Source organism: Archocentrus centrarchus, chromosome 5 (genome assembly GCF_007364275.1).
Source record: "Archocentrus centrarchus isolate MPI-CPG fArcCen1 chromosome 5, fArcCen1, whole genome shotgun sequence".
Taxonomy (NCBI): Eukaryota; Metazoa; Chordata; class Actinopteri; order Cichliformes; family Cichlidae; genus Archocentrus; species Archocentrus centrarchus.
In genome coordinates this window covers 19,481,545-19,504,461 of record NC_044350.1, presented here as the reverse complement: position 1 = coordinate 19,504,461, position 22,917 = coordinate 19,481,545, and the positions used below count along the sequence as shown (strand labels likewise).

Sequence of the window (22,917 nt, the reverse complement as noted above, 5' to 3'; positions counted from 1 at the left end):
TTGGACCTTAACATTATTGTACAGTGTGGGATCATCTTGACAGAGAAATATATTGAAATGAAATGAAAATTTATTTAATCCAGTCTGAATTAATATACAAGAAAGTATCACCTGTGCACTGTTGTGTAATTTTAACCTGTCAAATTTTATCATTCATTCAGCATTACAGGATTCTGAGAGGTATCTACAGAGTTGGTTTGTTCATTTTTAATCAGTTGCATTAAAAAAATGTACTCAAAATTGGGTTGAAATCCACACTATACTTTACTATTACAGGGAGATTCCGTATTTTATTATTTAAAACATCAAAAAACAGACTGAGAATGTGTGACTGTGGTAAGTATGAATCAGTTGTTAAGCTGTTATATTATCTCAGACAGGCATGAATCTCACCATAGTAGCTGTTTTTGACATGGTTTGTTGCAATAAAACGTCAACAGAATCAACTTTCTGAGATTTCAGATTTAAAAGACTATCAAGCATTTTTTAAAATTTCAGTGAGCAACTTTTGGAAGTCATTATTCTACTAATTTCCAAGTATTGCATTAATTAATTGTTAAATAATAACTGGTTATCTGAGAATAGTGGCAAAATTAATTTATTTTAATAAAATATGTAATGCTACTAAAAACCAGATATACATTTTCTCAATACAGCAGTGCTAACATAATTACCTTGGACTCATATGTTCATAAAGTGTTATTTGCACCTCATGTCATGCAGTTGCGTTTTAGTTTTAAGTTATATTAAATGTGATTTTAGGAAGGGTGAAAAAATCTGATTGATTAAAAGAGGTGATGCTGAAAACTACTGATTTTTACATTGTGTTTGTGTTACTCACCACTGTGACTGCCAGACATGGGTCTACTAGAAGAAAAATATTTTCTTGAAACTGATTGACCGACACTGGACCATCGTCCTGGTTTATGAAGCACATCTGTGTTCTCTCCTGGAGGCTTTGTGACCACCATAGATGTGAGAGGGGTCACAAAGTTGTATTTCAGTGACAGCTCCAAAGCCTCCTTCTTTACTTTCTCTTTTTCGGGTCCAGACAGCTGAAGCCTGTGTCACAAAGTATTAAATCAATTTGATGGTTCACATAGAATTGAATCTGTTTTAGTAATTTGTTGTTCAGTGTTTATGTTTTGCATGTCCCCAGCTCATGTCCAGTGTTTTTAAAGCACTGCTGTATGGTGGCATCTTTAGAAACCCAATGAACATGGATAAAATAATATACTATAAAGAAAAACTAGGTTTGTAATATCACATGTCGTGAGATATGAACCATGAGTTCATGGGCCACACTTTTTAAAGATTGTCTTGGTATGGTTGAATCATATTCCTCTATTGAAAATGGTAGAGAATGACCTCATACATAAGAATACTTTACCAATATCACTCATGGGGAGTGTTCCTGCCGTTGAAATGATGCAATTTTAAAAAGTGTTTTGCTGCTATAATAAATCATTTCAATTGTGACTTGTTTGCTGAACTGCCTTTATGTTAGTTTTCATTATAGATTTTAACTTAGTCATTTCAGTTGTTCATGCTAGCAGCTGTTATCAGTGTTATGAAATAAAAACACAATGTGGAAGCTGATTAAAAATCTTACAGCATTGGCTACTTTCAGCTGCTCCCTTATTCACAAAGGTTTGGTCCACATGTTTGATTGGTCAGATTTTTATGCCATATGCCCTTCTTGCTACAATCCCAAGGGATTTGTAACCCCCCTCAGAATGACACCACTAAGACTCTTTCACCATTAAGTGAGCAAAATCTGTTTCTGCCTTTGAAGAGCTCAGAACTGCTGAAGACATCAAACTTCCTTACAAAGCACACACACATGCATGAATGCAAATCTTTTCTCAGCTGGCAAATAAAATCATTTTGGAAGCTGTATTGAAAATAAAATCTTTTGGCTTTTGGACTGCAAGTCAAAACAAGCAATTTGAAGATTGAAACTCCACTTATTATATTATATAATTATAACCTTTTCTGAAAACTCAAATTTGTTGTGCACTTTAATACTTAAGGACAGTTTAAAGGGGACAAATCATGCAAAAATCCACTTTTTTAGCCCTTAAATACATTTTTTGTGTACTTTGAGTGTGTAGGAGTGCAGAAAATTTTAATGTATTCTCCCCCGGTGCTGCGTAGATATCTTTATATTCTTTTTGGGTCATATTTTTCAGTCTGTTCAGTTTACTCTATTCCCTGTCACGTTTTCTATTATATCACAGTATTTGCTTTGGAACTGCTAAATAAGATCATGGACTTCCGGCTTACCTATTTCGTGAACCTGCCATTTTTTTCTCACAGTGATTTTGTAGTTCAAGTTCAGTTATGCCGAAGTTGCAAGTAGATAAGTCAAAATGTTCGGTTGTTGGGTTATTAACCCACACGATTCCTTATGTAATGGTGTGTTTAAAAAGATAAGATTTATTTGTATTTCACCAAAAGTATTTTTATTTTGGGAGCTTTTATTTATTTTTTTGTGTGACCTTTGACTTCCTGTACATGTCACTTCCTGTGGTTTCCCGCCTCTCTCCTCAGTCAGCTGGAGGTGCTGCTGAGGAGAGGTAGGGTTATGTTGTGCTCCTGATTATGGACAAGTTAAATGCAGTAAAAGTCTTCAAAAAAACAGTTCAAAGCTTGCTTCTTATACTCACAGACCACGGTGTAATGTTGTTGGATGTTTTTAATGTGAACCGTTGTTTTTTCTGTCGAGTACAGCACTTTATTATGACATGCTATGTATGTGCCGATCTTAAACTAGGCTGCAGGAGCATGCAGGCAGTTTCTCATGCAGTTTGCTGGTCCTCTCTCTCTTAGGCTATGTTCACACTGCAGCCTGAAGTGACCCAATTCCGATTTTTTGTGAAATCCGATTTCTTTTTGCGTGGTCGTTCACATTTCCAAATATATGCGACTTGGATGTGATCTGTGTGTGAACCTGAAAGTGTCCCGCATGCGCAATAGAGGACGCGATACTGTCACATGTAGCGCGTGTGCTCAATGTTTGCGGAAGTCACACGTCTTCCTTCCCACATTTGCGTAACAGGACACAGAATAGTGACATTTGTCAAGTATCAATGACGTATAAGTATAAATGCGACCTGGCCGTACATAGGTTGCATTTGAAAAGATCGGATACGTATCGGATTTAGGACCACATATCCAAGTGGCCTGGGTCGCATTTGAAAAGATCGGATCTGTGTTGTTCAGACTGGCATGAAAACATTGGATACAGGTTTCATGAGGGCAAAAAAATCGGATTTGGTACACTTCAGGCTGCAGTGTGAACATAGCCATAGTTCTCTGACTTGTTTACAATGACCCAAGCCTCATACATATCTTGGAAGATCTTCTGCCTTCAAGACACAAAACTCAGAGTATGTCATGATATTTAACATTTGGTACATGGCCACAGACAACATAATTGTAAGCATCCAGTGACTTGTATCCGTGTAACTTCTCTCTGGTGTATACAGTGGGTTTCTTCACCAAATACATGTATATATTCAGCCACTGGATATTGGGCCACTTGCTAACATACCGCAGGAATTGGGGAGTTGGTCAAAGTTCATTTTTGCAGGTAGTTTTCACGATCTTTCGCTGATAATCCCTTCTTGTAGATTGAAACGCTATTAAACTCCGCCATTTCTGTTTCGAAAATGCACGCGGATCACTGCCTACGTCATCATTGTTTGCAAACAGTAAAAGGGTCAATAGACCGCAAGTGAATAATTTACATATGAAACGGAAGGATTTAAAAGCATGATATACCCCCTTTAAGGACATTTTTTTTCCTGCCATATAGGAAGTAGTTCTTTAGATTGATTGATTGATTTATTAATTTATATAGCGCTCAACAACAACCAACTAAGGTGACCAAAGCACTTTACAGTAAAAATTGCATCAAAGAAAATACAATAGAAATTACGTCACTGAAGAAATACACAAAGAACAAAACACCGAAACAAACAAAAACAAAAACAAAAAACACCAAAAAAGCCATTCCACTACATGGTATTAAAAGCCTGTCTTAAAAGATAAGTCTTAAGCTTAGATTTAAAGTTTATCTGGCCAGAAGTTAATCGAAGATCTAACGGGAGGTTGTTCCAGAGTCGGGGCGCTGCCACTGAAAAGGCCCGATCACCCCAGTGTTTTAACCTAGTTCTTGGAACGTCTAATAAAAGGTAACTGGATGACCTCAGAGATCTTCCATGTACAGCAAAACTTAAAAGCTCAGATTAATATGGAGGGGCTAGCCCATTTAATGCTTTAAAACCAAACATTAAGATCTTAAACTCAATTCTAAAATGGACAGGAAGCCAGTGCAAAGAGAATAGAACTGGGGTAATATGCTCACGTCTAGCGGTGCCGGTTAAAAGGCGAGCAGCTGCATTCTGGACAAGCTGAAGTCGTCTTAGGGAAGACTGATGGACACCAATATAAAGACCATTACAATAATCAAGTCTTGAACTGACGAATGCATGAATGGCCTTCTCTAAGTCAGTGCGGTTTACAAAAGATTTGACTTTAGCCAGCAAACGCAGATGATAAAAACTAGATTTGACTAGAGAGTTGATTTGTTTATCAAAATTAAACTCCTGATCAAATATTACCCCGAGGTTTCTAACTGTTTTGTTTAACTTAAAAGGCAGAGCACTGATGTCTGTGGTTGCAACGTCACCAAATAAGACACATTCAGTCTTTTGATGGTTTAAAAACAAAATATTTTCACCCAGCCACTGTTTAACAGCAGTTATGCAGTCTACAAAAGATAAAACTGCGTTAGTAATATTTGGTTTGAGAGACAAATAGATTTGAAGGTCATCTGCATAACAGTGAAAGGACATGTTATGCGCAGATATAACCTCCCCTAATGGCAACATATACAGGGAAAATAAAAGAGGACCAAGGATGGAGCCTTGTGGTACTCCACACAGAAGAGGAGCACAAGAGGAAGATATGTTGTTAATCATGACAGAGAATGTTCTATCTGTCAGATACGAAGTGAACCACTTCAGTGCAGTGCCACGAATACCGACAAGATGTTTCAAACGAGACAAAAGGATAGAATGGTCAACCGTGTCAAAAGCTGCTGTAAGATCTAATAAAACCAGGACCACAGGGCACTTACTATCTACAGACACAGCAACATCATTATGAATTTCAATAAGGTGGTCACAGTACTGTGCCTCGATCTAAAACCCGACTGAAATTTTTCAAGAATAGCATTTGAGTCTAAAAATGCTTGTAACTGTGTAAAAACAATCTTTTCTAAAACTTTTGAGAGAAAAGGTAAATGAGAAATCGGTCTAAAATTAGATAAGATTGATGAATCAAGGTGAGGCTTTTTAAGAAGAGGCCTCTGTTACAAGTACAGAACCAACAGTGTTAAAAACCTCCTTCATTAATTTAGAGGGGAGGCAATCCAGAGGGCAGTTGGTAGGTCTCATATGGTGAATTAACTCCTTCAAGTAAGAAAAGGACACTGGTTCAAACTGCTCAAAGACAGCTGAAACAGGACTAATAGAAAGACCAGAACTATTCGGCGTGCCAGAAATTTGCCTTATAGATGCCACTTTTTCAATAAAATATGAAAGAAAACTATCGCACGTTGAGACTGATGCCTCAAGTAAAACCGGGGTTGGAGGATTAAGAACAGAGTCGATTAAATGAAATAACACCCTGGGTGAATGATTGCTGGTTGAAATTATGTTGGACAAAAACTGACACTTTGCCTCCTTAACTGATCTCTGATACTGAGCAAGACTATCTCTTAGTATTTCCAGAGATACTAACAATTTATCTTTCCTCCATTTACGTTCGGCTTTACGGCATTGTCTCCTAAGTTCACGAGTGGCATCATTTAGCCAAGGCTCAGCTCTATGTTTAACAGATTTAAATTTACTAGGAGCAACAGAGTCCAAAATCACATGGGGAAAGATGGCATATATCACACTCACTGTTTGTCCAGAATCTGTTTAACTGTGAGATGGGCCCAAACTCTCTGAATACGGTCATCAGCTATTGTTTCAGTGGATTCCACGGAGTCATTTGTGTTAGAGAATATTACCCTTCTGTTACTCTGTCACAATTCAAATGTATCATAACGTCAGTATAAAAGGAGAAAGCTTTCAGAGCATTACAACTATCTTGGATTAATCCTTACCGAAATGGCCACAACTTGTGGGATGAAGGTTTCAATGTCATTGTCTGTGATCTGAGCGGCCACCACAATCTCAGAACCATTTTAATACTGACTGAAGTTAGTCTGGGTTAGATTGGTCCCACCCACATAGATCATTGTCACATCTGTTAATAGAAGAGTTGCCACCTCTTCATAGAAACCCTGTTGACATACAGTGTGGAAGTTACGCTTGGTTTTTCTTCCAGTCCTCAAGGGTTTTGAATCATATGATATGAATACTTAAGTATTTAAATAAAAAATACCTTAAGCTTTAAATCAGCATCAGAGTCTTCATAAATATGCCGTGCCACACCATTATTTTGCAGCGACATTTTCTCAAGGAACTCAAAATTAACATTAAAACCAAAACCCAGACAGTACAATGGGAATTTGCCTGCAATCGCCTGTTTTACGTTTGACTGTATTTTTTCCAGATTTGTCTCCCCTGAAATTACACAAAACATACCCAGTTCAGCTAAAAAACAGTGGAGTCTCGCAGATGCTAAAAAGCTTAAAAAGTATCACTGAATAAGACATAGCAATTAATCATAATAAGCTCACAAAAATCACTACAATTTTTTTCCAAGTTTTCCCAACACCTTTGTGTACAGGTGTGCTTTAGTACAACCTGAGGTTGGGTCTTCAGGATAGATGCTGAACCTTCTCTGTGATGTACATTCAGCATATTTGCTCCTTGTAGCACTGCTTGATTTATGTTTGTGGCTGAAATGCAACAATGACAACAACATAGTTCAATTTCTAACATTTTCCCATCAATTGTTCATATTTGAAAAAATATATATTTTTACTGTAATTTCTCACATCCTCTATCATGAATATTGCATGCAAAATGCTTGGCACTTTCCACGGTTTCGCTGTTGGCCTGAACAAGTTCCCGTTTCCAATGAAAAATGTTGCCAACAAAAGTGATGAGACCAAAGAGGTCATCTTCTGCCAGGTCGTTCAAAATGTGGATTAACGCGGTCCTAGTCTGGGCAAAGAAATGTCATTCACAGTTTAATAATCAATCAAAAAAGAAAAAAATTTTTTTTTTGTCTTTAGAATAAATCATACATATAACAATTTAAATATTTCAACACTTTACCTGCTGTATTTTTTTTTGCCATGCATTGAGCCACTTTGATCAATAAGAAAGACAACATTTTTTGGTATTCTGGGAAGATTGGATGGAGCAAAGTGATGAACAAAGTACCCAGCAGATTTCTAAGGGGCAGTAAGAAGATGGTTCATTAGTTAAAAGATCATTTAAGGAACAGAGAAAAAAGTTATATCACTACAAAAAACATTTTTCTTGGCCATCGCAGCTTTATTCAAGAGTGTAGAGAAAGAAGATGGGGGAAGACACGCAGCAAACAGCGACAGGTTGGGACTTTAACCTGCACTGCCTGCACTTCACAGCGTAGTTATACATCAGTGCCTGCTTTTCCACTGAGCCACCCAGGTGCCCGCAAAAAACACTTTTGGTCCATGCAGTTTGTTTGTGTAAACTGCTAAATGATCAGGGTTTACCTTGATTTGTCCCAGTCCATTGTCCCTGTTGACATCATAAACAGTAACCAGATCTCCATTCATACCCTGCTCTCCACAGCTGTCACACATTTTCTGTTGGTCAGCAGTTGGATAGAAATATATCCATGCCTGTAAACAGAATGAATTTAATTATTTAGATTCTTGATAGGTTGAGAAACACTGTTGTTTTCCCTTAGTCTAATATTATTGAAGGTGCACTGAGGTTAAGAGGAAAAGTGCCCTCTGGTCTGAACACTAAAAATGTCATTATTTTTAATCATGGTCTATAGGTCCTCCAGGCTAAAGGGCAGTGGGAATATATGACTTGTTGTCAACACACTGATTAAAAAGAAAGCAAGAATCCATGATCATATTGGTTGGGGGTGGGGGTTGTTAATCTATGCGGATTAGTTCACATGGCATGGGTAACTTGTATATTTTTGTATGTTTGTGTTCATCTTCCACCATTAATCATCGCCTCTACTTTCTCTTGCTTCCTATTCTTGATTTTCAAAGTCATCCTACAGACTGCCATCCACTGCTGATAGTATCTGTTTTATTGTCTGTTGCAGCAAGGCTCAGGTTCACTTAATATTCTACAAAACTGACATTTGCATTATACTGTACCTCTTTATCTGCATGTGTTTTGGTGATGGCATTAGCAAGGGCTTTGGTGCTGGGTCCTCCTTTCACATCGTTGAAACTGATGCTCTAATTCTGGGTGCTATTACTTCAACATTGTTTTTATAAATGATCACTTATAGATACCAACAAGACAGTGACCGTGAAGTCTCTGACAGGCTGCATGGGTTGAGCATGGATTTGTAGCTCATATTTGCCATGCATGCATTTCATCAGTTCCTCATATGTGAGTTCAAAGGTGACCTAAGTTCAAAGTCCTAAATTCTTCCAGGGTCCTCCCTACAGAACTATAGCATCTTTCCAAGATGGCGCCACGGTAGGCAGCCTGTTACTGCAGCTCCCAGGTTACTTCCCTTTCTTGTGTGTTTTTCTTGTATTTTAAGGTTTTCTTTCAGACTCTTAGTTTCGTAGTTATATCGGATATCAAACCCGCCATGGACCTGCAAAGTTTCATTAGAGTAGTGGCATTCCTTATACTCTTTTTGGGACTTTTCACCACTTCATCTGGAGAACCGGTGAGCCACTCTATTGTTTACAGCCGGGATCAGCTGTTAGCCCTGTGCAACAGGAGCGTACTCCCGGAGGAGAGACCCGAGATTCCGAAGGAATTACGGCGTCGGAGGAGGGGATGCAGAGCTGGAGCGAAGTACCGGGAGAGGAGGAGACGGTACAAACCGAGCATTCCATCTATTCTCATGGGCAATGTAAGATCTTTACCCAACAAGATGGAAGAGCTGACGGCGCTAACCAGACTGCAGTGGGAGTACCAGCAGAGCAGCCTCCTGCTGTTCACGGAGACTTGGCTCACGGATCACACACCGGACTCCGTCGTAACATTGGCGGGCTTTCCGCTGGTGAGCGCGGACCGGAGCATGAGGGAGAGTGGTAAGAGGAGAGGTGGGGGACTGGCGATGTACGTTAATGAGAGATGGTGTAACCCAGGACACATCACTGTGAAGGAGCAGCGCTGTACCAAAGACATTGAACTGTTAGCGGTTAGCGTTCGGCCATACCACCTGGCCCGGGAGTTTTCACATGTTATTGTGTTAACTGTTTACCTCCCGCCGTCGGCCGACGCTACAGCAGCCTGTGAGGACATCCACACCACCGTCTCTCAGTTACAGACGGCACATCCGCAGTCCCTGATTATCATCTCTGGGGACTTGAACCATGCCTCACCTTCTTCCACTCTCCCTAACTTCACCCAATATGTTGACTGCCACACAAGGGACAATAAAACTCTAGACCTGCTGTTTGCTAACACAAAGGAGGCTTACAGCTCATCACCTTTACCCCCGCTTGGCCACTCAGACCACAACCTGGTCATTCTTCACCCCACCTACACCCCCATTGTGAAGAAGAAACCCCCCACCAAGAAGATAATAAGACTGTGGTCTGAGGACTGCAGTGAGGCCCTGAGAGACTGTTTTGAATCTACAGACTGGCAGGAACTCTGCAGGCCTCACGGTGAGGACATTGACGCCCTCACCCACTGCATCACAGACTACATGAACTTCTGTGTGGAGAACACTGTGCCAACCAAGAAGGTACGGTGCTTCTCCAACAATAAACCGTGGGTGACCCCAGAGCTGAAGGCCCTGCTGAACGAGAAGAAGAGGGCCTTCAGATCTGGAGACAAGGAGGAACTGAGGAGAGTGCAAAAGGATGTGAAATACAAGATCCGGAGAGGCAAAGAGAGCTTCAGGAGGAAGATGGAGGAACAGCTCCAACATAACAAAGTCCGAGAAGTCTGGAGAAACATGAAAAAAATCTCTGGCCACTTCGAGGACAATGGAGGAGCCACAGTGTCTGCTGACCGGGGGTGGGCTAACGACCTAAACCTGTTTTTCAATAGATTTGACTCTGGGTCGTTGACCACCTCCCCCACCCCTCAGCTCCCATCTGCCCCCCTCCGTATGCTGACCCCCCTCTCTTCTGGTGTAGTGCTATCATTGCCTGCACTCTCCTCACCCTCACCTACAGCGGAGCCAGCCCCATCACCCACCCCAACCCAGCCTCACATCCACCTCACAACTGACCAGGTGAGAAGTCAGCTCAGAAAGACGAAGATCAGGAAGGCAGCGGGTCCAGATGGAATCAGCCCCAGACTGCTCAGGGATTGTGCAGACCAGCTCTGTCAGGTGGTACTGCATATCTTCAACCTGAGCCTGAATCTGGAGAGGGTTCCTGAACTGTGGAAGACTTCCTGCATAGTTCCAGTGCCAAAGATCGCACAGCCCAGGGAGTCCAACCACTACAGACCTGTGGCCCTGACTTCTCACCTGATGAAGACCATGGAGAGGCTCATCCTTCATCACCTCCGCCCACTGGTGAGCTCAGCGCTGGACCCCCTGCAGTTCGCCTACCAGCCCGGCATTGGGGTGGACGATGCCATCATCTACCTGCTGCACAGATCCCTCTCTCACCTAGAGCAGGCAGGAAACACTGTGAGGGTCATGTTCTTTGACTTCTCCAGTGCTTTCAACACCATCCAGCCTGCACTACTGAGAGGGAAGATGGAGGGAGCCGGAGTAGACAGTCAGCTGACGGCATGGACCATCGACTACCTCACCAACAGACCACAGTATGTGAGGTGCCATGACTGTATGTCTGATGTGGTAGTCTGCAGCACGGGGGCGCCACAGGGCACGGTCCTCTCACCCTTTTTGTTCAGTCTGTACACCTCAGACTTCAGGTACAACTCGGACCACTGCCACCTACAGAAGTTCTCAGATGATACGGCCATCATTGGATGTGTATCAGATGGGAACGACCAGGAATACAGGGGTGTCATCAGTGACTTTGTCGGCTGGTGTGAGAACAACGCACTCCAAATCAACGCCAGCAAGACGAAGGAGATGATCATAGACTTCAGGAGGAAGCCACCCCCTACAGCACCGGTGAACATCCAGGGAAAGCATATTGAGACAGTGGTCTCCTACAAATACCTGGGTGTTCATCTCAATAACAAGTTGGACTGGACTACAAACACAGATGTCCTGTATAAGAAGGGCCAGAGTCGACTCCACCTGCTGAGGAGACTGAGGTCCTTTGGTGTCTGCAGGACTCTGTTAAAGACCTTTTATGACACAGTGGTAGCATCTGCCCTTTTATATGCAGTGGCCTGCTGGGGGGGTGGATGCACCGAAAGGGACAGGAGCAGGATCGACAAACTGGTGCGGAGGTCTAGCTCTGTGTTGGGATGTCCTCTGGAGTCTGTGATGGTGGTGGGTGAGAGGAGGATGTTAGCAAAGCTGACATCCATCATGAACAACCCCCATCACCCTCTGCATGAGACCGTGGGTGAGCTGAGCAGCTCCTTCAGTCAGAGACTGAAACATCCTCGCTGCAGGAAGGAGCGCTTTCGCAGGTCATTCATCCCAACAGCAGTTAGACTGTACAACACTTCATAATGTCTTGAGTCACTTGGACACTTTACCTCCTCTGCCATCACTTTATCCTTACAGTCCAGATACATTTTATTTATTACACTCACCCATATAATGCATACCGTGTATGCTGTGTACCTTACCGGCTACAAATGTATATAATATTTTGATATCTGTATATAGTGTTTTGATGTGTGTGTATATGTGTGTATATGTACATGTGTGTATTGACTATATATTTCTGTATATAGTGCTTATGTCTATGTGTATAGTGTTTTTCTATTTTATTTTATTCTATTCTATTTTTAGTTTTCTGTACTGAGCTGCTGTAATGCGCAAATTTCCCCGTCGTGGGATCATTAAAGTTTTATCTTATCTTATCTTATCTTATCTTAAACAATATGTCATGTCCTGGGCCGTTGGCCCAGCGTTTTGTGTTAATAGTTTATTTCCTGAGTGTGTCCTCCCCAGTATGTTATGTTCCCAGTGTTGTGACTCGTCTGCGTGTTCCTTGGTTTATCACTTCCTGTTTTATTCTGTCAGTATGATTTCCCTGTGCTTCGTGTCTAGTTTTGCTTCCCCCCCGTGTGATTAGTTTCATTTGCCTCACCTGTGTTCCCACCTGTTTCCTCTTCCCTCATTAGCCCCTTGTGTATTTAAGTCCTGTGTTTTCCATGCCTGTTGTCGCGTCGTTGATGTTTTGTGCCCGCATGTTCCTGTGTTCCCTGTGCCTGCCCTTCGTCTCCCTGTGCCTCCCTTCCAAGGTTTTTGTATTTGTGTTTCCCCCGTTGAAATAAATCCCTTTTATGTTACGCTGACTTCTGGAGTCCTTCGTGTCAGCCATTCCTCGTCCATTTCCTCCCCGGCCATGACAGAACGACGCGACCATACTAAAGACCCTGCAAGCTCCGGCCGCTACAATGGCACTCGCCTGGCGCTGGGGGGACCAGCTTTTTTGAACGGTCCCCGGCGACGCCGCTCACCGCCCCCGCCTAAACCGCAGGTCTGCCGCGTGGGCGGACTGTTTTTGGCGCCGGCCGCTCCCTCACCTGTCACTCCGCTCGCTGGCCCCTCCTGTCCTCAGCAGTCGCCGCAGCCACGGAGGACGAGATACCGGAGGAAGCGGAGAGACGTTTTCCTGGAGCCAGCGCCCGGAATGACTCCAGAGGAGTCATTTTTCCGATTCCTGGGTCACAGGGGTCCCTGGCCTCCCACCACTTCCGCGTCACCACTGCCTGCTGCTGACGGAGGAAGACCAAGCTCCCGGCAGCATCAGAGAGAATCGCCGCGGGAGCAGAGCGGTATAACGCCGCGGAGACGGTCACTCTCGCCTCAGTCAGCTGTAGCGCCAGCTCATTCTCCGTTTCCCCAGTTAGCCGTAGCGCCAGCTCATTCTCAGTTTCCCCAGACAGCTGTCGTGCCAGCTCAGTCTCAGCCTTCCCAGTCAGCCGCAGCTCTCCCTAGCTCTCAGTCGCAGTGTTCCCAGTCAGCTGTAGCTCCAGCTCCCTCTGCTCACCCTGCTCCCGCTCCCTTGGCTCCAGCTCCCCCTGCACCCGTACCTGTTCCGCGGGTGGGGGCAGCCACGGACGGGCTGACCTCTGCACCCGTACCTGTTCCGCGGGTGGGGGCAGCCACGGACGGGCTGACCTCTGCACCCGTACCTGTTCCGCGGGTGGGGGCAGCCACGGACGGGCTGACCTCTGCACCCGTACCTGTTCCGCGGGTGGGGGCAGCCACGGACGGGCTGACCTCTGCACCCGTACCTGTTCCGCGGGTGGGGGCAGCCACGGACGGGCTGACCTCTGCACCCGTTCCTGTTCCGCGGGTGGGGGCAACCAGGTCCAAGCCTTCGCATCGGTTTTCTGTGTTAGCTGCAGCAGCAGGGTCTCAGTCAGCTCTAGCTCCAGTCGCTCCCCCTCGCCTTCAGTCAGCTCTAGCTCCAGTCGCTCCCTCTCGCCTTCAGTCAGCTCTAGCTCCAGTCGCTCCCCCTCGCCTTCAGTCAGCTCTAGCTCCAGTCGCTCCCCCTCGCCTTCAGTCAGCCCCAGCTCCAGTCGCTTCCCCTCGCCTTCAGTCAGCCCCAGCTCCTGTCGCTCCCTGTCCACTCCAGTCTCAGTCAGCCCCAGTAGCTCTTCCTCGGTCCCCGGTGTCAGCTGTTTCTGTGCCCTCTCAGTCTGCTCCCTCCGCTTTAACGTCAGTTAGCTCCGTAATCCCCTTGGACCCTTCAGTCAGTTCGGTTTTGGTCTCTTCATCTGCAGTTTTTCCATCTTTAGTCGCAGTTCCCTCAGCTCCGGCTCCCTCGGTAGCTCCAGTAATGACAGCTTGCCCAGTGTCAGCTCTTCCTAGCTCTCAGTCAGTCTCCACGCAGACTGCTCCCCGTAGCGTTCAGTCAGCTTCCACGCAGCCAGATCTCCCTAGCTCTCGGTCAGCTTCCACGCAGCCAGATCTCCCTAGCTCTCGGTCAGTTTCCACGCAGCCAGATTTCCCTAGCTCTCGGTCAGTTTCCACGCAGCCAGATCTCCCTAGCTCTCGGTCAGTTTCCACGCAGCCAGATCTCCCTAGCTCTCGGTCAGTTTCCACGCAGCCAGATCTCCCTAGCTCTCGGTCAGTTTCCACGCAGCCAGATCTCCCTAGCTCTCGGTCAGTTTCCACGCAGCCAGATCTCCCTAGCTCTCGGTCAGTTTCCACGCAGCCAGATCTCCCTAGCTCTCGGTCAGTTTCCACGCAGCCAGATCTCCCTAGCTCTCGGTCAGTTTCCACGCAGTCGGCATGCTCTAGCTCGCAGTCTGCCTCCACGCAGTCTGCTCTCCCTAGCTCGCAGTCTGCTCTCCCTAGCTTGCAGTCTGCTCTCCCTAGCTCGCAGTCTGCTCTCCCTAGCTCTCAGTCGGGTTCCACGCAGTCGGCATGCTCTAGCTCGCAGTCTGCCTCCACGCAGTCTGCTCTCCCTAGCTCGCAGTCTGCTCTCCCTAGCTCGCAGTCTGCTTCCACGCAGCCAGTCGTCTCCCGGCCTGCTTCCACGCAGCCAGTCGTCTCCCGGCCTGCTTCCACGCAGCCAGTCGTCTCCCGGCCTGCTTCCACGCAGCCAGTCGTCTCCCGGCCTGCTTCCACGCAGCCAGTCGTCTCCCGGCCTGCTTCCACGCAGCCAGTCGTCTCCCGGCCTGCTTCCACGCAGCCAGTCGTCTCCCGGCCTGCTTCCACGCAGCCAGTCGTCTCCCGGCCTGCTTCCACGCAGCCAGTCGTCTCCCGGCCTGCTTCCACGCAGCCAGTCGTCTCCCGGCCTGCTTCCACGCAGCCAGTCGTCTCCCGGCCTGCTTCCACGCAGCCCATAGCGTCAGCTCCCATGCAGTCCCCTGCACCTTGGCTATTCCCCGCGCGGCCCCTGCTGCTCAATAAAGCAGCAGTGTGCCCTGTTCCGCAGTCCCAGCCTGCGCATCCGGAGCCTCACCATGTAGGCCCCGTTCAGCCCAAGGGCTCAGCTCAGTCCGAGCCGATGGGGGTCTCCGCTCAGTCCGAGCGCTCCGCGCCAGAGGGTCCCGCTCAGTCCGAGCGCTCCGCGCCAGAGGGTCCCGCTCAGTCCGAGCCGATGGGGGTCTCCGCTCAGTCCGAGCCGATGGGGGTCTCCGCTCAGTCCGAGCGCTCCGAGCCAGGGGGTCCCGCTCAGTCCGAGCCGGTGGGGGTCTCTGCTCAGTCCGAGCGCTCCACGTCACCCGAGGGTTCCCCACCAGAGCCCGGGGTCGGCCTTCTCCGCCGCCGCATGCCCCGCGGTCGCCCTCCAGTGACCCCTCCTCGTCGCCGCCACCGCTGGGAGCGCGGTCGGCCTCCAGTGACCCCTCCTCGTCGCCGCCGCCGCCGCTGGAAGCACGGTCAGCCTCCGGTGCCTGCTCCCCGTCGCCGCCGCCGCTGGGAGCGTGGTTGGCCTCCAGTGACTCCTCCTCGTCGTCGCCGCCGCCGCTGGGAGCGCGGTCGGCCTCCAGTGACTCCTCCTCGTCGCCGCCGCCGCTGGGAGCGCGGTCGGCCTCCAGTGACCCCTCCTCGTCGCCGCCGCCGCCGCTGGAAGCACGGTCAGCCTCCGGTGCCTGCTCCCCGTCGCCGCCGCCGCTGGGAGCGCGGTCGGCCTCCAGTGACTCCTCCTCGTCGTCGCCGCCGCCGCTGGGAGCGCGGTCGGCCTCCTGTGACTCCTCCTCGTCGCCGCCGCCGCTGGGCGCGCGGGCGGCCTCCAGTGATTCCTTCTCGTCCTCGTCGCCGCCGCCGCTGGGAGCGCGGTCGGCCTCCCTCGTTGGGATTTTGCTTTGTGGCCCCTTGGCCTCTGCGGCCTCCTGAACTGTGTTTTTTGTTTTTGGATTTCCCACTGACTCCCCTGAACTGTGGACTGTTTTTTCCCCTGCTGTGTTTTGTTTTGTCTTAGCTCCTGGCCTGTTCCTTGTTTCGGCCCCCTGTTTTGGACATTGGAGCTCTCCGGCCTTGTGTCGTCGCTTTTTGTTTCATCCGGTTGTTTTTTTTGCTTCTCGTCCCCGTGTTTTGTTCTTGTTTGGACTGTGTTGCCTCTGCTCTGCCTCATTTTGATGCCCCCTGTTGGACTGTCTCCGGCCTTGTGCCGTCGCCTTTTGTTCTGGTCCTGTGTTTTTGTTTTCTTCCTGTCCGGGTTTGATTTGTTTTGTTCACGCCCTGTGGTTTCTGTTTTGCTCCCTGTCTTTGTTTTTGTTTCGGGCCCTCCCTCCTGGTCCCCCGCCTCCCGCCCTTGTCTGGTTTTGTTTCTGGTTTTGGCCGTCGGGAGCCGGCCTTTGAGGGGGGGGTACTGTCATGTCCTGGGCCGTTGGCCCAGCGTTTTGTGTTAATAGTTTATTTCCTGAGTGTGTCCTCCCCAGTATGTTATGTTCCCAGTGTTGTGACTCGTCTGCGTGTTCCTTGGTTTATCACTTCCTGTTTTATTCTGTCAGTATGATTTCCCTGTGCTTCGTGTCTAGTTTTGCTTCCCCCCCGTGTGATTAGTTTCATTTGCCTCACCTGTGTTCCCACCTGTTTCCTCTTCCCTCATTAGCCCCTTGTGTATTTAAGTCCTGTGTTTTCCATGCCTGTTGTCGCGTCGTTGATGTTTTGTGCCCGCATGTTCCTGTGTTCCCTGTGCCTGCCCTTCGTCTCCCTGTGCCTCCCTTCCAAGGTTTTTGTATTTGTGTTTCCCCCGGTGAAATAAATCCCTTTTATGTTACGCTGACTTCTGGAGTCCTTCGTGTCAGCCATTCCTCGTCCATTTCCTCCCCGGCCATGACACAATAACCATTTCACGAAAATGCATTTCACAGCAGATTATTGTACAATGCAAATGTGAGGTTTGAGCAAATTAAGTAAAAAAAGATATATTTCTATTCTTCATGAATTGCCACTTTATCATGGTGGAGGGGTTTGTGTGTCCCAGTGATCCCAGGAGCTATGATCTCCGGGGGCATTTGCCCCCTGGTAGGGTCTCCCAAGGCAAATTCCTGTATAACTGTATAACCGTCACTGCTCCCAACAAAACCACAATAACCTACACATTGTAGGATAATATATAATATATTGTAAATAGTCTGGCCTGTTAAGGTTCAACACACAGGCACATCATGTACATTGTATATAGTGTTATTATTAGTAGTATTGTTAATATTATTATTATGGTTAATCTTGTTTGTTGTTTTTATATATATATATATATTCTTAATAGTGTAAATTATTATATTTATATTTATAATAACTGCGGCTGCTGTTACACCCAAATTTCCCCTCTGTGGGACAATAAAGGCTGTTTCTTCTTCTTCTTCTTCTTCCAACAACCCTTTTGGAAGAGTCATCAAGGGAACAGTTAACCCATGGAGCCCTGGAGCCAGGCCTCGGGAGGGAGTTTGAGGGAGACTGGGCTCGTCCTCCTGTAGCCCCACCACCCTCAGAAGGCATCGTAAGGGTCGGGTGCAATGTATGTTGGGCTACAGCCAAGTGAGGAGTCCCAGTGAACTATTTCCTGGCTATCGAGGCTGACTATTAGCCACCTCTCTGGGTGGGGAGGAGCCTGAGCTAGTGCGTGAAGTTGATACTGGCTAAATATAGACGGGCTCACTTCAGTGCATGGCGTGGGCTCAGGAACCAATCTTCTGACGTTGCCCTCAGTGAGAGGCGACAGGCTGGGGTGGGTATTCTTGTATCCCCTTGGCTTGTTGCCTGTAAGTTGGAGTTTTCAAAAGTGGATGAGAGGGTTGCTTCCCTGCATCTTCTGACTGTTGTCTGCACTTACACAGTGACAGTTCAGAGTACCCAGCCTTCTTGGTGTTGATGGGCTGGGTGCTTGAGGGTGCCCCGTCTGGTGACTCCATCATCTTACTGGGAGACTTGAACGCTCATGTGAGCAATGAGCATGATTGGGAGGAACGGCCTGCCTGATCTGTACCTGATTGGTGTCTTGTTATTGGACTTCTGTGCAAACCACAGCTTGTCCATAACATAAAAATGTTTGAAAATAAGGATGTCCATAAATGCACGTGGCACCAGGTCAATGATTGATTTTGTAATCGTATTATCAGATCTGCAGCTGTATTTTCTGGGACATTCAGGTAAAGAGAGTTGTTGAGCTGTCAACTGATCTCTAGAGGCAGTTGATGGGTACCAGCAGGCTAAGCGGAATGCAACTCAGGTGGGGGCTGAAGCAAAAAACTTGAGTGTGGAAGGAGTTCTGTGAGGTCATGGAAAAAGATTTTTTGGCCAACCTCAAAGTGATTCTGGCAAATCGTCAGGCGACTCAGGAGAGGAAACCAATGCTCTACTCACACTGTATATAGTGCGGGTGGGGTGCTGCTGAATATTAGGAATATTTTGAGGACATCCTTAATCCCATTGACATGCCACTGACATGCCTTCCATAGCACAAGCAGAATCTGGGGACGAGGGGGATAACTTGCCCATCACAGGGGATGAGGTCACTGAGGCAATTAAATTCTTTGGTGGCAGGGTTCCTGAGGTGGACGAGATTTGTTCCTGAAGGCTCTGGATGTTGTAGGGCTGTCTTCGTTGACATGCCTCTGCAACATTGCGTGGAGATCTGGGGCGGTGCCACTGGATTAACAGACCAGGGTGGTGGTCCTCATCTTTAAGAAGGGGGACTGGAGGGTGCCTTCCAACTATTGGGGGACCACACTCCTTAGCCTCCCCGGAAAGGTCTATGTCAAGGTTCTGGAAAGGAGAGTTGAACCTTGGATCCAAGAGGAACAATGCGCTGGACCAGCTCTGTTTCCTCTCAAGAATATTCGAGTGTGCATGGGAGTCTGCCCATCCATTCTACATGTGTTTTGTAGAATGGAGAAAGCATTCAACTGTGTTTCTTGGGGTATCCTGTGGAGGGTACTGCAAGAGTATGGGGTGTTTGGCCCATTGTTGTGGGACATTCGATCCCTGTACAGCCGCAGTGAGGGATTGAACTGTATTACCGGCAATATGTTGGACTCATTTCACGTGGGTGCTGCCCTTTGTCACCAGTACTGTTCATAATTTTTATGGACAGAATTTCTCTGCTCATCTCTGCTTTTTGCGGATGATGCGGTCCTGTGCAGTCAGGTGGTGGCCTTCAGTTCGGAATGGAATGGTTTGCTGCCAAGTGTGAAGTGGCTGGAATAAGAATTAGCACTTCTGAGACCGAGGCCATGGTCCTCAGCTGGAAAAGGGTTGAGTGCCCACTCTGACTCAGGGACAAGTTGATGCCCTAGTTGGAGGAGTTTTAGTATCTCGTAGTCTTGCTCATGAGTGATAGGTTAAAGGAGTAGAAAATTGACCGATGGATTGGGGCTGTGTATGCAGTGAAGCCGACGCTACACCAGTCTGGCATGATTAAGAGGGAAATGAGCGTGAAAGCGAAGCTGTCAATTTACACGTCAAGCTGCATCACTACCTTTACCTATGGTCATAAGCTTTGGGTAGTGACTGAAAGAACAAGATTGTGGATAAAATAGGTGGAAATGATCTTCCTCCAAAGGGTGGCTAGCCTCTCCCTGAGAGATAGGGAGAGGAGTGCAGTCATTTAGGTCGGGCTCAGAGTAGAGCCGCTACTCCTCCACATTGAAAGAGCCAGTTCATCCTAGTCATGTTTGGGAACCTGACTAGGATGCCTCCTGGACACCTCTTGGGGGAGATGTTCTGGGCATGTCCTACCGGGAGGAGGCCCCAGGGCAGACCCAGGTCATGCTGGAGAGATTTTATCTCTCGGCTGGCCTGGGAACACCTCGATGTCACCCCGGAAGAGATGGAGGAGGTGGCTAAGGAGAGACATGTCTGGGCTTCTCTGCTTAGGCTGCTGGCCCATGACCTGGCCTCGGATAAGTGGAAGAAAATGGATGGATGGATGGATAGATAGATATTTTTCTAATGAGAAAATATTCATTTAAATTGTTTTAGATAATTGAAGATGCAAATGAAAATTTTTTGCAAGACTATTTGAGACATAAAAAACAAAAAACAAATCCTTTTGTATTACTGAGAATTTTTTCATATGAAAATATAAATGAATGAATTAAAATACCTGACAAGACCAGCACTTTCACCACGGGACACAGCCTCAGTGTACTGCTGCTGAGCTTGCTCCTTAGCTTTCACAACACCATCATAAATCTGGTCATCTATAAACCTGAAGACGACCCAAAAATGCCCCTATGTAAATACACACTACTGAGTATCCTGTAATATGTTTTTCAGTGCAGAATTCTTTATTTGCAAATAGTTACAGATCATTTATGCTTCACACACATTCGAAATTTACTGATGAAGGCATTCTGGGGAATCCGAACGTGGAATTCAATTTCCTTTGACTCGTTCATACGATTGGCCACACGGCTCGTGATAACAGTGGTGGCATAACAACTGGTCACTGTGAAGTTGATGTGAAAGCTGTAGATATCCCAGTCATCCTAAGCAAACACAGGAGGCACATTTCACAAAAAGTGGGTTGACTGATTGCACTGGCTGACCAAAGGTCAGATGTAGTTGAAAAAAATTGTGCTGATCGATGACATCGGTGAAATCCAATTGGTTTAACTGCAGAAGAAGAAGAAGAAGAAAGAGCTTTATTTGTCACATACATATACATGCAGTGAAATTCATTCTCTGCATTTAACCCATCACACACATGGAGTATGTAGTACACACAGCACAGCATGGAGCAGGGGGCAGCCAAAGGGCGCCCGGGGAGCAACCTGGGGGGGGTGGGCTTGCTCAGGGACCCACAGTGATGCCAGCCCGAGGATTTGAACCAGGGTCCTCTCAGTGATGAACCCTCTTCTTCTCCCCTAGGCCACCACTCCTAGGAAACACCCCATTTTAATTATTTTTCATCTACTGTTTGTGGTACACACACAAAAGAGCATGGAAGTCACTTACATTCTTACGTTTTTATGTATAAGAAGGTGAATTGATTTCCTGAACTGTGACTGTTTAAACAGAAGTTTCCAGAGTTCAAGTAACATTACAGTATTACATTTTAAAAACCAAATAGACAAGAATAATTTACTTAATGCAGGCGTGTCCAATGTCCGGCCCACAGCCTAATCAAGGCCTGAGCTTGGATTTTATATGGTCCCTGTGTTTTGTCTAAAAATGTGTTATTTTTGGCCAAGGTTTGGTATTAACATTGATAGGGATGTGGACCAAATCACGGTCCAGTGCAATGCTAATTACACCCATGGAGCAGAGATTGTACTAAGAAATATTGGTATGACATAACTGTTGTCCTTTGATATTGATAGAGATTTATCCCTACCCAATTCTATGCCCTAGTTTTTGGCCCACTGGCACAAACAATGACTAAGATTCTGCATGCAGTTCCTCTTTTTAACTCCTGTAGGCAGCATTGTGTAACAGATGACTGCCAACTGCCATAAAAACTCAAAAAGAAGATGATTGACTAACTGAGCGATTGTGGGGCTTCGGTGGGAGTCATAGGTGACACAGAGTTCTGCAGGTGTACGTTGCCAATTTGACACTTAAATGGCCTAATTAAATTTGCTCTGACCCTTCAGTAGTTATGGCTACAGCAAGTAGAAAAAGAAAATTGGTAATGAAGGATACCCCTTCCAGGAAAGGAGGAAATTACAATATTTTTTCAATGAAACCCGAAATAACTGTCTGCCTGATTTGCCGTGAGACTGTTGCTTTATTTGAGGAACATAATGTGAAGACCTACAAGACAAACGTTGCTAATACATATGACAAGCTATCAGACAGTGATTGTGCTCAAAAGCGAAGCAACTCCAGGACATCTTAGCTGAAGAGGCATGCAGCAGTCATCACATCCCTCACTGGGGATTTTAACAACCTCTTTCTGGATTTTGCCTCTATCGAAAAGAACATCTTGCTGTATTACCCTGTTGACGCTCCACCTCACCTGCAGCTAGAGCTGACTGAGCTTCAGTGTGACAGTGACAGCCGACACCAGCATCTCTTCTGCCTTTTTACCAGCAGCTGCATAAGGTCAAGTTTCCAGAGATGCTAACATTTGCAAAGAAAATGTTAAGCTTGTTTGGCTCCACGTATTTGTGTGAGCAGACTTTCTCTGTTCCGAACTTAAACAAGAACCCCTTGAGATCTAGACTAAGTGATTCCCACCTAGTGACATTTTACCTTATGAATGTCCACCACTCCTCTCAAACCAGACCTGGCCTGTGTACCTACGTGCCCTTCTCATTAGTGTCAGTAGCTTTTCTATTGCTCTGTCTCTATTTTACAGAGTTTCTGTATGTTTTAAAATTCTGCTTGAATTTCAGATCGCTTGCGTGCTTTGTTTTCCTCTTAATAGTTACATTTGCTTACTTCGTTTTTGTTTGCTGCAACAAAATGAAAACATTAAACTTATATGCATCTTTTATTTTTTAGAAGAATGTCATCAGGGACCGTTGACCCTTGGGCACTTTCACATGCTCAAATCTGGCCCTCCTTGAAAAAAGTTTGGAGTTCATAGTTCCCTGTGACTTTGATCCAGAGCCAGGATAAACATACAAACACATACATGATTAGGATTTGTTCACTTTATGAGACATGTATTGTAATGTCTTTACATTTGCTTTATATTTGCTGGCTAGAGACTTCAGCTTACTGCAATGTGTATGTTATTTTTGTTTCTAAATTGAGGTATGAGTAAATAGATTTATGGCTCCA

At 46.2% G+C, this 22,917-nt stretch overlaps 1 protein-coding gene across 1 annotated transcript in view; it reads right to left on the bottom strand.

The window, feature by feature from the left end:
* The window catches only part of LOC115779949 (inter-alpha-trypsin inhibitor heavy chain H3-like), a 34,156-nt gene extending 13,199 nt beyond the window's left edge, over positions 1-20,957 (bottom strand). The window contains exons 1-10 of the mRNA XM_030728858.1: positions 20,894-20,957; positions 20,515-20,802; positions 20,291-20,418; positions 7,730-7,858; positions 7,305-7,423; positions 7,022-7,190; positions 6,828-6,922; positions 6,463-6,644; positions 6,182-6,361; positions 842-1,062 (exon numbers count right to left, since the gene is read on the bottom strand). Coding sequence (XP_030584718.1) covers positions 842-1,062; positions 6,182-6,261 — 301 coding nt within the window. The 5' untranslated portion in view covers positions 6,262-6,361; positions 6,463-6,644; positions 6,828-6,922; ... (4 more) ...; positions 20,515-20,802; positions 20,894-20,957. The remainder of the gene's footprint in view (positions 1-841; positions 1,063-6,181; positions 6,362-6,462; positions 6,645-6,827; positions 6,923-7,021; positions 7,191-7,304; positions 7,424-7,729; positions 7,859-20,290; positions 20,419-20,514; positions 20,803-20,893) is intronic.
* Positions 20,958-22,917: the final 1,960 nt, after the last annotated feature.